The sequence below is a fragment of the Branchiostoma floridae genome, chromosome 6 (assembly GCF_000003815.2).
Source record: "Branchiostoma floridae strain S238N-H82 chromosome 6, Bfl_VNyyK, whole genome shotgun sequence".
Classification (NCBI taxonomy): domain Eukaryota; kingdom Metazoa; phylum Chordata; class Leptocardii; order Amphioxiformes; family Branchiostomatidae; genus Branchiostoma; species Branchiostoma floridae.
In genome coordinates this window covers 17059739-17072860 of record NC_049984.1, presented here as the reverse complement: position 1 = coordinate 17072860, position 13122 = coordinate 17059739, and the positions used below count along the sequence as shown (strand labels likewise).

The following is a 13122-nucleotide window of genomic DNA, read 5'->3' as shown; positions in this document are numbered from 1 at the left end:
TCTCGCGACTCAACCTCTGCTTTGAGAGTAGCAGCCACTGCCATACACTGTATCTGATACAATCGTTGATTAACAGTTATTATCATTATGTGCTGAAGAAAGAAAAAACAGTTCAACTAAAAAAATCTTTTCGTAGGGCTTTCCTAAACTTTGATAACCTGGGTACCATCCGATTTCTACCGTGGCTTCTTACACTCGCTACAATATTAATAAACATTGTTTTGGGTAGCGAGTGTAAGGAGCCCCGGTAGAAATCCGGGATGGTACCCAGGCTACTGTCAGTCTCCTGCGTTATGTTTCCATCACTATACAAAGTGTTAGCGAGACGACAATTCGTAAAGAAAACAAGACCTGCAGACGTACCTGGCCAAGCGCTCCTTTCTTAAGGCTTTCTCGGACGGGCAAGTACTTGAAGTCGACTGTGCCATTTTATCAGACCGAGAAAATCGCGTATATTTGGCAACAAATCACGGAGATACAGTGGACAATCACACGAAGGATGCAATCCTGTTCGCAGATGATTTGTTTGTGCCGCGTTGCTACGAGAGCAAATCGAAGACTTGTTCTGGAACATCATTGACGTGTTATTGTTTCTTCATTAACTCAGTTTTGGAACGTGATATAAGTTGATTTGACGACGCGTAGATACATATTTTCTTTAGCCAAATTTATGTCCCGTTGAGTTCATTGGAAATGCTCATATAGCCTGGCGACGTTGACCTGATCCCATTTCATGCTGGTTATGGCGCCATCGGCGGGGAGAAACTCCTACGACAAAGTTCTTTTCTAAATCTATATATGCAAACTCTCTTCCTCGGCAATCTCCGCTTCCCGGCATTCGAGAACCTTAGCCAACTTTGAAACTAGCGCCGCTCGAAGTCTGTGAATGAGGCTTGCTCCAGCGGGCCTTCGTATGGCTTACATGCTACATTGCAACAAGAACCCTTGCATCAAAGACAAGGACCTGGGTTTTAACAAACACATCTTAACCATAACAAAGAAGGCAAATCAGATAATGGGACTGGTATGGAGAACATTTGAGTTTATGGACAAATGTATGTTTTTAACCCTGTAACGGGCCCGTGTTACAAGTCTATCATCCGTCCTCATCTAGAGTATGGAGCAAGTGTATGGTCTCCTCACCTATGGTCATTGGCAATAGAAATTGAGAAAGTGCAAAAAAGGGCAACCAAAAGAGTACCGGGTCTGGCGGATCTACCCTACCCAGATAGACTTAGGAGTCTTCACCTCCCCACACTGGTATACAGAAGACTAAGAGGCGACTTAATAAACACCTTCAAATACACGAAAGGACTATACGACACTCCATGCTTAGTCCACATGTCTGTTGAAACAAGAACAAGAGGCCACCAGTTAAAATTAAAAAAAATCCCTGGCGAAAACAAATACACGGCTATACTCCTATACAAATCGGGACGGTCAGCTGGTGGAACAATCTCCCAGAGGAAGTAGTGATAGCACCAACTGTGAACGGTTTTAAAGCAAGATTTGACAAACATATGAAAGACCATCCTGTCGTATACAACTACAGGGCACTGGACCATCCCCTAAGTCCGAAAATGTCAGTATCCTGAGTACCCCGAATTGAAGAGCAGGCCAAACTGGAGTGGATACTCCTACCGGACTGTAAAACTCTACTCTACTGTACTCTACTCAAAGCAAGCTGGTGTGACGCGAAAAAAAACTTAGACAAATCACTTTGAAAACACGTCGCTAGGTGGCGCTGCTGTATGCAGGTGCAGATCAACAGGCATTCCCAAGATGGCGACAGACAAGGCGGAAGTAGAGCGCAAGATCGCTCAACTTTGCAAGAAAATCGACTCATTCGGACTCTCGGACCAAGATATCTATCGAGTCAGCTCTGTGAAGAAGTTGAGCGGACGCCGTGTCACATGTGGGGGGATACTCTGCGCTACAGCCGCGGTGCTAGCTGTGGTTGTAGCGGCGGTGGCCATCGGTCTGGGCACGGGTCTGATTCACCCCATGGTGCGTAGGAAGCTGACCGAACACCTGTTCGCCTTTCTGGAGGGAGACGTGGAGAAGGAGTCCTGCATCTTCCCCTTCATAGAGGAGCTCCAGGACCCCTTCCGTCCGCCCGTCAACTGCCAGATCTGTGTGGACATCCAGGAAGTGGACAGGGTTCGGAACCTGAAGCCAGACGATTTTATGGCAAGGTGAGAACACAGACAACTACTAACTACTAAGAAAGGCAACAATTTCGAGAAGACGTAGGATATTTCCCTTCTAGCCGTAAAGGAAGTCTGAAACTGTGTCTTTAATATTGCATATTAGGTGCTAAGTAGTATTACACATATGCCTTTGAATTTGCCTTTTGTTAAATCTCCATTATGAAGCCCCTAAGGGACCGTACGATATTTATCGGGGGGGGAGGGCTGGTGCATTGGAAGTCGGATCAAAAAATTTTTTGATGGCCCTCCCCCCCATCTCAAAAAAATCTAACGTGACCCTCCCCCTCCACCTAAAAAAAATCAACATGGCCCTCCCCCCCGACAGGCATAATCAAACGGGTAGAAAAACAACCGATAAAATAATCTTAATATAGACGTAAGGGCACAAGGGCGCCAGTGTTCTCGCCAGGATTTTTTTCACAGCGTCGGGGCAGGGGTTTTTTGGATTTTCAAACCCTCTAAAACAGAATTTCCTGCAATTTGAGAGGAAAATTATGCCCTTGAGATTGGATGCCAGTTGCCTTTTTTACTCCCGTTTTTCAGTAATCGACGTCCGCCCTCCCCCCAAAATATGTTATAACTATAAGCTCGGCCTCGGGGAATCAGCAGTCCGTGATCTGGCCCGGTTATTATTTGTCCAGTCATGTCTATATGAAAATTTTGGGTTTTTGATGCTTCCAAACAGGGCTCTAGCCAGTGAGTTCGTCAGCCCATGGAAAAATCCTGCCAATTTTTTTCCGACATTGAATAAAGAATGCCTACCTCGTGCGATCGATGTTGCGCCCTCCTGCATCAAATGCTAGTAGTTTTTCCAGAGGATAAAATAGCGGCGCCATCACACCTTGTGTTTTTTTTTCTATTTTGCCCGATGATTTTACTAAAATTTATCGAATCGGTCGGGTTTTACAAGGCCGCGCCGTCATTTTCCACGAGCGTGCGTTTGTTTCGTGCGACCTCAGGTAACCCCGTTTTCGGCGTGAAATCTTTGGCTCACCGCTCATCGGAATTTCTTTTTACATAGAGACCAAGAACGTTATACATTATACGAAGGACGGTGATCTGCTGCGTCTTTGGCAGTGATCAGTGCCGGTGTAGCCTTGAAGGAGTAGCCAGAAAAGACGTCCCAACGTGCTGGGCGCTGCGATCGACAGTCCGTCTGGGGAGGGGGGCGTGCCGCGCCATGTGCCACGGACGACAATGCCAGTGCACAGCCGACTTGATCGACGCTTGACAACAATATTGCGGCCCCTTTTCTGCCGCAAATTTTGTCCTTTTGAAACAAAAGAAATGTTGTAAATAAAAAATAAAGTGTATAGTTTTGGATTCTTCACATATTTACCGCGCACCGCTTTTGTAACTTAAAAATATTTGGGGAAACTCAGCCGAGCCGAGTGCGTCTTTCCAGAAAAAAATAAGTCCGGAGACGGAATGACGTATGCCTGGCGGGAACGCTGGTCCAGGGCAGCGCCACTTGGGGGGACCTAGGGGGGCGAAGCCCCCCGGAAGCTCTTGCATTTTAGGCTATTCAGAAGGCTTATTTTATCAGTTTTAGGGCCATGTCAAGATATCAAACGAAAAATAGTATAAACAATTCTTTCCAAAAAATTAACATGGCCCTCCCCCTATCTCAAAAAAAATTAACATGGCCCTCCCCCCACCTCAAAAAAAATTAACATGGCCCTCCCCCCCTAACGCACCAGCCCTCCCCCCCTGGTAAATATCGTACAGTCCCCAAGAGGGTCTGCATGCTCTTTTCCGTAAGGCGCCGGCAGGCCTTTTAATTTCCCGTAATTCGTAGGGAAGCTATTTTATTTCACGTAATTCGTAGTGAGGATGGAAAATTTACCGTTAAGCGTAGCCAGTGCATTTCACGTAAAGCGTAATCTAGCCCAAAAATTTTACGTAAAACGTAATCTAGCCTAAAAATTACCCGTAAATCGTAGTCTGGCCACCCAAATTTCGTAAGTCGAAGCATAGTCTACCAGTGAATTTTAGCCCTCAAAACAAAGGAAATTGCGTTTGAAAGGATCAAGATTTCAAAATTTTGCCGGACCTCCCTTGCGACTATTCGGACATGGCAAAAATTGTATTGGTGGCCTCGCCCTCGAAAACCTTTTTGCTAATAGAAATGTCATTGAAGTTATAAATTAGCTTAGTCTGGCAGCAAAATTTGCCCATCAAATAAAATGCAGGAACTATCATTTTAGAGGGTCAAGATTTCAAAATTTTCATGGTCCTCCCTTGCGCCGCCTCGCGCCTTCGGCGCTCGAAATTCTGAAAATGATTGGGGGATGTGACGTGTCAAACTCAAACACCCTTTTTGCTGATAGAAATGTCATTTAACTTAGCTAATAATAGCCAGAAAAACGTAGGAAATCGCGTTTCAGGGTGTCAGGATTTCACAATTTCCCCGGACTTCCCTTGCGACACCTCGCCCCTTCGGGGCTCGGCATGGTGAAAAATCTGTTGGGTGGCTTAAATTACACTGAACCCCTGAGAATCTTTAATTAGATAGGCCATTTAACTTAGCTTTGTCTACCAGCGAAAATTTCCCCTCAAAATGCAGGAAATGGTGTTTCAGAGAGTCAAAATTTCAAAATCTTCCCGGCGGAGCATGCCCCCGCCCTTGCCGAATGTTGCCAGTCTTTCAGTATTTAGCGTTAGCCGTTGCCGGCCTTTCTGAATTTAGCGTAAAGCGTTGTCACCCTTGAATTTAACGTAAAACGTAGTCGACCGTCCTGAATTTAGCGTAAAGCGTTGTCAGGACCCCCCATGCAGACCCTCCCCTAACGTTTAATTTCACTTTGTTAAAAACGTTTCTGCATCAATTATGCAAATTAGGTAATGGCACGGTGAAGGCAATTATTTCCAATTGAATCACTTTGCATAAGACAGTGATGATACTATGTCTAACGTTTCTTATAGATTACACAGCACTGTGAGATACTAAATTCTTCTCACCTTTTCCTCAGGTACGCCTACACAGGGAGACCTGTGATAGTGGAGGACGGAGCCCAGAGCTGGACAGCTTCTGAGTACTTCAGCTTTGACTACTTCAAGTCGGTCTACAAGCCAGACAGCCCCGCCCTGATGAACGAGGAGAGCCACTGTCAGTTCTTCCCGTACAAGACCAACTTCGAGAGTCTGGGAGACGTCTTCAACATGAGTAAGGAACGGGCAAGTCTGGAGGATGGATCGGAGCCCTGGTACATCGGATGGTAGGTCCAATTTTACTCTATTCAGTATCTAAGGTGAGACAGTCCTAGAGACAGGTGTCTTATTGCAAGCTAGGGATGTTCTAGTAGCTCAACTGGTAGCAGCCTCACTGTTGAGCTCTTGGTTCCAATTTGTTGGTAACTGGGAGACCCTAGTTCAATCATGGGTATTGCATCTATGTAGGGTTGCACCCGTCTTTTTGAACTTTGGAAGGGACGTAAATTCGAGGAGGTGTCTCAAGCATGTTGAATGACAGGAAAAGCCACCCCTTCCTGCAAATATATAGCTGTGTTAAACTGAAACAGCAAGGACACTTGCTGCCTTATGTGCCACTAGACACTCAGCACATGACTTTAGCAAGCCTTATTTGGCATGGCCTAATTTGAAGGAGAAAATCATGTGAAATTGTCATTTTATGAAATTGACACAACCTTTGATTTCATTTTGTCACCAGGAGTAACTGCGATGCTGCAGCAGCCAATGATCTGCGGAGGCACTACGAGCGACCGTACTTCCTCCCGTCCGAGGCAGAGTCCAGTAAGACTGACTGGATCTTCATGGGAAGCCCCGGCTATGGAGCCCACCTGCATGTACGTAGCTTCTGTGTACAACTCTCTATTACCAAGTCCTTCGTCCTGCTTTCAGCATGAAAACTGTGCAGTTTGTGCATCAGGAAGAATGTTAGCCAGGTGTAAAACAATGCAGCTTAAAATTTCATCACAGAATCTACGGAAGAGAGACCTTTAACTTTTAAGTCAGGTTAACTTGCATTTTTGACAAATCTTACTTAACTAAGTTATGTTAATCTAACTTAACTAAGTTATGTATTGTAGAGTAGTTACAGGACCAAATTGACTCCTAGCAGCCTGACCAACTTACACACCCTTTAGAAAGAGGGCCAATTGGGAGGCACAGATTGCATAACACAAGCTAGAGCTCTTTTTCAAAATCATTAGAAGCTTTCTTGATGTAGTTAATGAGTAATAGCTGCAGTGAGAAAGATGTGAAAATTTATAAGGAATAATGCAATGAATGACTGTGGTTACTTTTATATGTTCCACAGATTGATGCAGTGGACAAACCGTCCTGGCAGGCTCAGGTGAAAGGGACCAAGGAGTGGACGATGGAGCCCCCGCCTGAGTGTTACTTCGAATGCCCCAACACACTGAAGGTTACCGTACACCCAGGGGAAATAAGTCAGTATTCATACTACTGTATTACAATACATTCCACCATTACGGTAGACACAAAATAGTTTGTTTGAGGTGGTTTCGAGTTCAAGGTTGAAACAAGGGGATAAATGGGTAGAAAACAAACCACGCATTTTCACTTTGTTTTTAGTTCACATTTGTTTACTACTGTGAAAATCTCAACATTTACAGTATTTATGTTTGCTGATCAGATTTATAAATAAGTTTTTCTGACAAACCATTTTTTCATTTTTTTTTTTCAGTTGTGCTGGACACAAACAAGTGGTTCCACAAGACCTTGATCATCGGCGATGAGATGAGCATCACAATTGGTTCGGAGTACGACTAGAGATGTGGACGTCATTAACATACAGATAGTGCTGAGAGCCTACTCTCCAAGCAGAGGTTAGGCCTCGGGTGTTTTTTGATGTTTTTAAGGTGTTTTATGGGGGTCGTGAGACATCACTAAAATGGTACAAAATAGAAAGCCCAATAAAAACACCTAAAGAACGTCAAAAACAGCCAGAGCCTAAACCCTGCTTAGAGAATACTGGGAGTCCATATTTGCAATATTTTACAAGCATTTAGAGAGGATATTTTTGGAGGTAAAAAAGTTTTACAATATAAGAATATAGGGGAGGTGAAAGGCGTTTTAAACAAATGGGAAGATGGCAATTGAAATGATAGCTTTTTGCAGGTAAAGGTGTTCTTAAGATTTTTGATATGAAATAATCCCACCTGGTTAATACAAAACATTTATACATGTACCTAATTCAGGGCTACAACTGCAAGTGAAATTTCAAAACAAGCAATCTTCCAGGTACATGTATCATGATAAGCTTGCATCTGTATCAGATATAGTATTAGTGGGATCACAGTTTGAAATGCACATGCTCGAGGTCAAAGGTAAAGGCCCCTGACTTGTAACCATGCTTTATGTATGTCTCAGGGGCCTCAACTTTGACATAGTACCCACAATGCATCACACTATGCATACACAGTTTGAACAGTGAACACGCTTATTCAAAATTCTGATCTAAAAATGGCCTTAATACTTAAAGGTTGGAAAGTCTAGCTACCCTTACCAAAGAAATAGTTCTAGTTTATGCAAGAAGCTTTTAAAAACATTGGAGTATATGTAGTGCATGTAGATGTTAGTTGGCTAACGTTTATGATATGGACCACTGGTGATGGCTTTTACAATAGGTTTTAATCAGATCAGAATAAAAAGGTGTTTCCAATCATGTGCAGGCAAAGTAGAGAGAAGATTTTGTAAAGGCTGTTAATCAAAGTGAACAAGTCAAGCAATATCAGTGAACAACAGCTTTATTTTTGTAAGAGGCAACTTGTATTTTTGGAGAGTGACTGTTGTATACTTTCATGCCATGAAAACTTGTAGGGATTCTCAAACGTGTACAGATAAACTGCATTTAGTCATTATGGTTGCAGTTTGGGTATTGTGATTATCTAAACTTTGCATTTAAAGCATTTATACTAACTAGTGTGTTTTTGGTAATTTGCTGGCCAATTAATTATGAACTTTGTGCAATCGTGTGGTGATTTTAATAAACAGGCTGCAAAATGACAATTTTTGCTTCTTATCATTCTCCAAGCATGTTAAGTTATTGATTGTGAGTTTTCTTGACTCAAACAGAACAGTGTTTAAATTCTTTTTAACATCTGCTTAGATGTTATTGTAGCATCTTTATTTTCTGTAACATCTCCAAAGAAAAGGCCAACAAAAAAGCTATGTCATCAAAGGAACTTACTAATAAATGCTTTATTGTTCATTTAACACATGAAAATCCAATGCCATTGCAAGGCAGACAAAATTCTAAAGAAAAATCCCTATTGATGGCTTCAAATCAAAGACAGCAACAAACACATAGACATCAGATGAATTTACATGTACATGTATCTCCAAAATTTCTACACCAAAAAATGGCTGACAGGGCACCATCCTATTTAGTTCATCCAAAGACTATAATGTCTTTGGTTCATCTGAGCTCCCATACTCTGGGAATACTGTTTTCTCCAAGCAGAGGTTTTGGTCAGGGGATAGTAGTGGTTGGGATTTCTTATGGCTGCAGACCTTCAAGAAATCCTGGGCACTACCAATCCCCCTGACCAAAAACTTTGCCATGAGAAATAGGAATATGGGAGCCCTGAAAAACTAACTAGGATGGCGCACAGGGTGGGCAGTCGTAGGTTTGTTTAATGATTGTATAAATCCACAAAAATCTAAAAACTGCAACACGGCCTTCAAAAAATTTCATAATTGTTCTCACTGCAAAATCAATCTGCTTCTGGCACCAATATGAATACATAACTGACACAACCAAACAAATCTTTACGTCTGTACAACTGATATATAGTGTACTTAAATAGCCTTCAGCTGTTCAATAAAAACACATGAAAAGATACATATAAGAATGATACAATAACATACCACATTATAAGTGGTGAAAGAGAGAGGGATTGTTTTAAGAAGTTGGTTATACACATGACATTTACTTAGATATTTTTGTTATATGTAACATCATGTTAGTTTTGAAAGGTTTATGTAGATCTAAAATATATTATTCAGCTTTTGTATAAAATCTCATCATTCTATTATTACAGTATGTATTAGAATTACATCATTACGATGTACAAAAGGCCATGTAAACTATGGTTAGCCCATACCTTATATATTAGTTATAAGGCACCAAATTGTTCCACATTTGCCTAACAATAACTGCAATTTTCTTGTTAATTACTTTTCTATAATTATGTCATGTATCCTATTATATCAAATAATACATAAAATCACAAAGGCACAATCATCTGCAGGTGGTTAATCCACAGTGGATTTACAACAGTTAATAGGGAAACTGGGCTATAAATTTTCAAGTAAACTACAAGCAGATAGGTATGTATGAGATGTAGGGACACCTAAATGGCACCCGGTGTTTTCTCCACTGCCTGGTCTCCGCCTCCTGAGCGGTTACCCCGCCACTGTCGCCAGCTGAAGAACGCAGCGACTCCATACACGATAGTCGTGAAGAAGGCAAATGCCTGTTAAGAAACCAGTTAGATTTCATTCATGACCATTTTCATATGAACATGGAGCAAGTGTCTAAAATCAGGGGAAATGTCATTATGAAGAGTTTACATGTAGATCTATCCTCTGAGATGTGATTAATATGTAATCCATAAACACACTTTGTGCAAGAAGGAATGTTTTTTCAATCATTTACTACAGGTTACTTTACATTCAGTTTCATTCAAAAAGACACAGGGAAACTGGAAATTGAGAAACTTTTATCAACTTTTTAAATCAAATCAAAGACCCATAGCACCATGCTCCTACAAAGGTCATGTAATAACTAGAGATATAAAACTAATTTGATTTGCTTTTCCAAGTCTATCCAAAGTTGTATTGACTGATATTTGAAAACCTACCCCAGCTGCCTTGTAGGCATCGCTGCTCCCAGCAAAGGCTACCTGTAAGATGGCAGCAATCAGGTACAGTACTGTCACTCCTGTGTTGTACCCCAACTCCTGTGGGAAATACATAGAGATTTCACCATACATGTATCATGATATCAAGGAAATAAAAGTAGCCTAACTAAAATTATTGAAATGTTTGCAGAGTTCCTAGATGTAAACTTGAACTGTTATTCCCTGACCCACCAACTTTTGTTGAATAGAAATCATTATCATCAAGTATAGTAGGGGCATCCTCTGACAATGAAGAGCTTCAAACTACACTGCTGCAAACCTGGCATGTTAAGCCAAAGGTGGTTATTCCCACTAAATATCTTGCATCAGATGGTGTATAGGGTGGTGCCCATCTCCGTTTCAATAGCTCTTGGGCCACACATTCCTATGTGTGATCGCTACAGCAGGGGAATAGTCCACTGGTACATACTGTTTCCTAGATGCTGAGGGCTAAGCAGCCTTTGGTATAACTCGGATGGTGATCAAACTTACGACCTACCAGATGCAAAGTGAACACTCTAACACATTACAAGTAGTAGTACACACTTGGCCATTGCATTGGGTACAGCTTGTACCTTTGTACGTATATCATTATTAATATTACAGAATCAGTTACAGTAACGTTACAGATGTGGATGCTGAAATGTCTGACAAAACTTATCCAGTTGCTTCATATTCAGTATGTTTTGTATTGAGAACAATGAGGAAGCTTGTACTGACTGAGTATTGCCAGGGAACGAACTTGACCCTCTCGTGAATGCCGCACATGAAGAGGAAGAGTCCGAGCAGCGTGATAAGCCAGCTGGCCACGGACACGAACATGACGAACACCTGCACGCAGCAGTACGCGTGAACCACGATGATGATCCAACAACACAGGCCAAGCACCTGACAACCAGGAAATGGGGTAAAAGATACAGTAACACATGATTTAATTTGTGGTCAGCCAAACTAAAGATTGGTCAATGATAATCAACACACACCGGCCTAAAACATGTCCGCCAGAAAAATTGGATAATACACAAAATGATTTTAATCTTTCGCATGAAAAACTGACAATTAGTCAATGATGATTCAAACGTACAACACAGGACCTGCCAACCAGAAGAAAATGGGCGCAAAATATGACATAGCACAAGTTTTGTCATATTTTTTATTCACTTTTTATCAGGTAGCGAACAAATGTTTATAATGTTAAAAGTCTAGTAGTATTGTAAATCTGTTATCCAGAAGAATTGCACAAAAGGACTATGACTTAAGGCAAGAAAAAGCATTCTATTCTGATAGTTCTACCGTACGCAAAGGAAATGTAAACTAGGCAATGTTAACGAGTTATCATGTTACAAACAAACTGGATAGCATCATGTAACAGCAAGGAGCTCCCTGCTTAATCACTGCAACAGCAGTTGCTTTGTTTTTCGATGAAACAAACAATCGATTCTTACTCAAAACTATACGCTCTTAAAGCATGCAGGAACAAAGGTAGCTTCCAAATAAAGCAAAGTTTGAAGGTAAACCTGAACAATTCCAACATAACAACGTGCAAGTATGAGCTAAGAGAGGAGTGACTGTGACTCACCAGTTCGGCAACTTTACAGATACCTTGTGGCGTTTTGAGGTACCCAAAGTTGAGAAACCGCCGCACAAGACTCTGCTGAACCTGCTGTTCCGCATCAGCCATGCTGAAAACGTCTTAAAGGAAAGTTTGAGTCCAGAGAATTTCGCAAAGAAGTAGCTATAAACTGTTGCACACAAACACACCCCTCCCAAGCACCGTTAATCTTTTCTGACCTTTGAACTGCAAAAGTTTGGGCAGGACGTACCATTATTTTCATAGGGGAGTCAGAGTGCCTATCAGTTCTCAGCAACTTTATGATCTTAGTGTTATACATGTGTACTAGTAGTATGTATTCATTTATAAGACCACGTCAGATCATATCTCTGACATTTCAAAGTATAGATCAAATATAAAAAGAAGATGAAAACAGGGCTGAGAGGTAAATCTGACTGGTATCTGCCAAAAAAATTTAATACCAATCTGCACAAACTGTACCATTGCAATAATATCAACTTACGACGTTTATATTGTTTTTCTAAATCCTGGAACCAAGAAATTGAATTATTGGGGCATAACTGTCAAAATGTGTGAGATGTTAGGGCTTTGTCACACGATTAGACCATATACTAGTATGTTGATTCAATTAACGTTACATTTGTATATGGATGACATAAATTTTCAGCAGCAAAATCAGCTGCTAGATATTTGTTAACCCTTAAACTGCCAGAGTTTCAGCCCTATAAAATGCTATAGGTGCCAGGGTTGGCCGCTGACCTCCAAAAAGAAGGCCGAACAAGGCTGAAGTCCCTAACTTCCGGGGTTCGTGCGCTACACGCGCGCAAAGCTGCTACTTCGGGGGGATACGCTATCCCGGATATATCTGGGCACGGCACACAGGGCATGTATATGTGTGCCGGATATATCCAGTTTAAGGGTTTTAATTAACTTAAGAATACAAGTCACACAACTTCCATAATAAAATCTTTTATTGAAAATTTTGTGGCATTGTACATGGGTATTTACAGGACAGACAAATGAAAATATATTATCATGTTAACTTCTCACAATGATTGCACAGGAAATTGGACAGGAATTAGTCAAACTAACATATTGGTTAAATAGTGAGTTAACAATAAATTAATATTTTGTCACAACATATTATGGTAGATTATATAAACCATGTGACAAGCCTAGCCTATTTGCTTTCTTCTAGAGAAGGTTGGGTTGCTTTCGTTATACATGTACTAATTTCAGGCTATATTCCACAACTGCAGTCTATTGGGTAAAACATAAAAGTGCCTCTATATCTTGGGCCTTTCTCTTCAAACATACCATTCCTTTTCTTGGATTGTCATGACCAGTAAAGGCCTTAGTTGTTGCAAGACATCTCCAACTCCAAGTGACACAATACGCATTTTTCTGTCTGTCTGTGCTTTTTTTTTAATGCAACTTTTGATATCAAACA

General features: G+C 41.3%; 3 protein-coding genes across 3 annotated transcripts in view; 1 reads left to right on the top strand and 2 right to left on the bottom strand.

Annotated features, from left to right (window-relative positions):
* LOC118417637 overlaps positions 1-950 on the bottom strand; it is a 3027-nt gene extending 2077 nt beyond the window's left edge. Inside the window, exon 1 of the mRNA XM_035823251.1 lies at positions 364-950. Within this exon, the coding sequence (XP_035679144.1) occupies positions 364-428 (65 nt within the window). The 5' untranslated portion in view covers positions 429-950. The remainder of the gene's footprint in view (positions 1-363) is intronic.
* Positions 951-1725: 775 nt separating this feature from the next.
* LOC118417638 lies at positions 1726-8201 on the top strand. Its single transcript, XM_035823252.1, has 5 exons — positions 1726-2195; positions 5183-5428; positions 5881-6016; positions 6490-6622; positions 6880-8201. The coding sequence occupies exons 1-5, from the start codon at positions 1783-1785 to the stop codon at positions 6963-6965; spliced, it is 1014 nt and encodes a 337-aa protein (XP_035679145.1). The 5' UTR covers positions 1726-1782; the 3' UTR covers positions 6966-8201.
* Positions 8202-8374: 173 nt separating this feature from the next.
* On the bottom strand, positions 8375-11910 carry LOC118417639 (plasmolipin-like). The gene is made up of 4 exons (XM_035823253.1): positions 11679-11910; positions 10820-10987; positions 10061-10159; positions 8375-9673 (listed from the first exon to the last, which is right to left on the bottom strand). Exons 1-4 carry the CDS (start codon positions 11778-11780, stop codon positions 9551-9553), a joined length of 492 nt encoding a protein of 163 aa, XP_035679146.1. The 5' UTR covers positions 11781-11910; the 3' UTR covers positions 8375-9550.
* Between the last annotated feature and the right edge of the window lie 1212 nt (positions 11911-13122).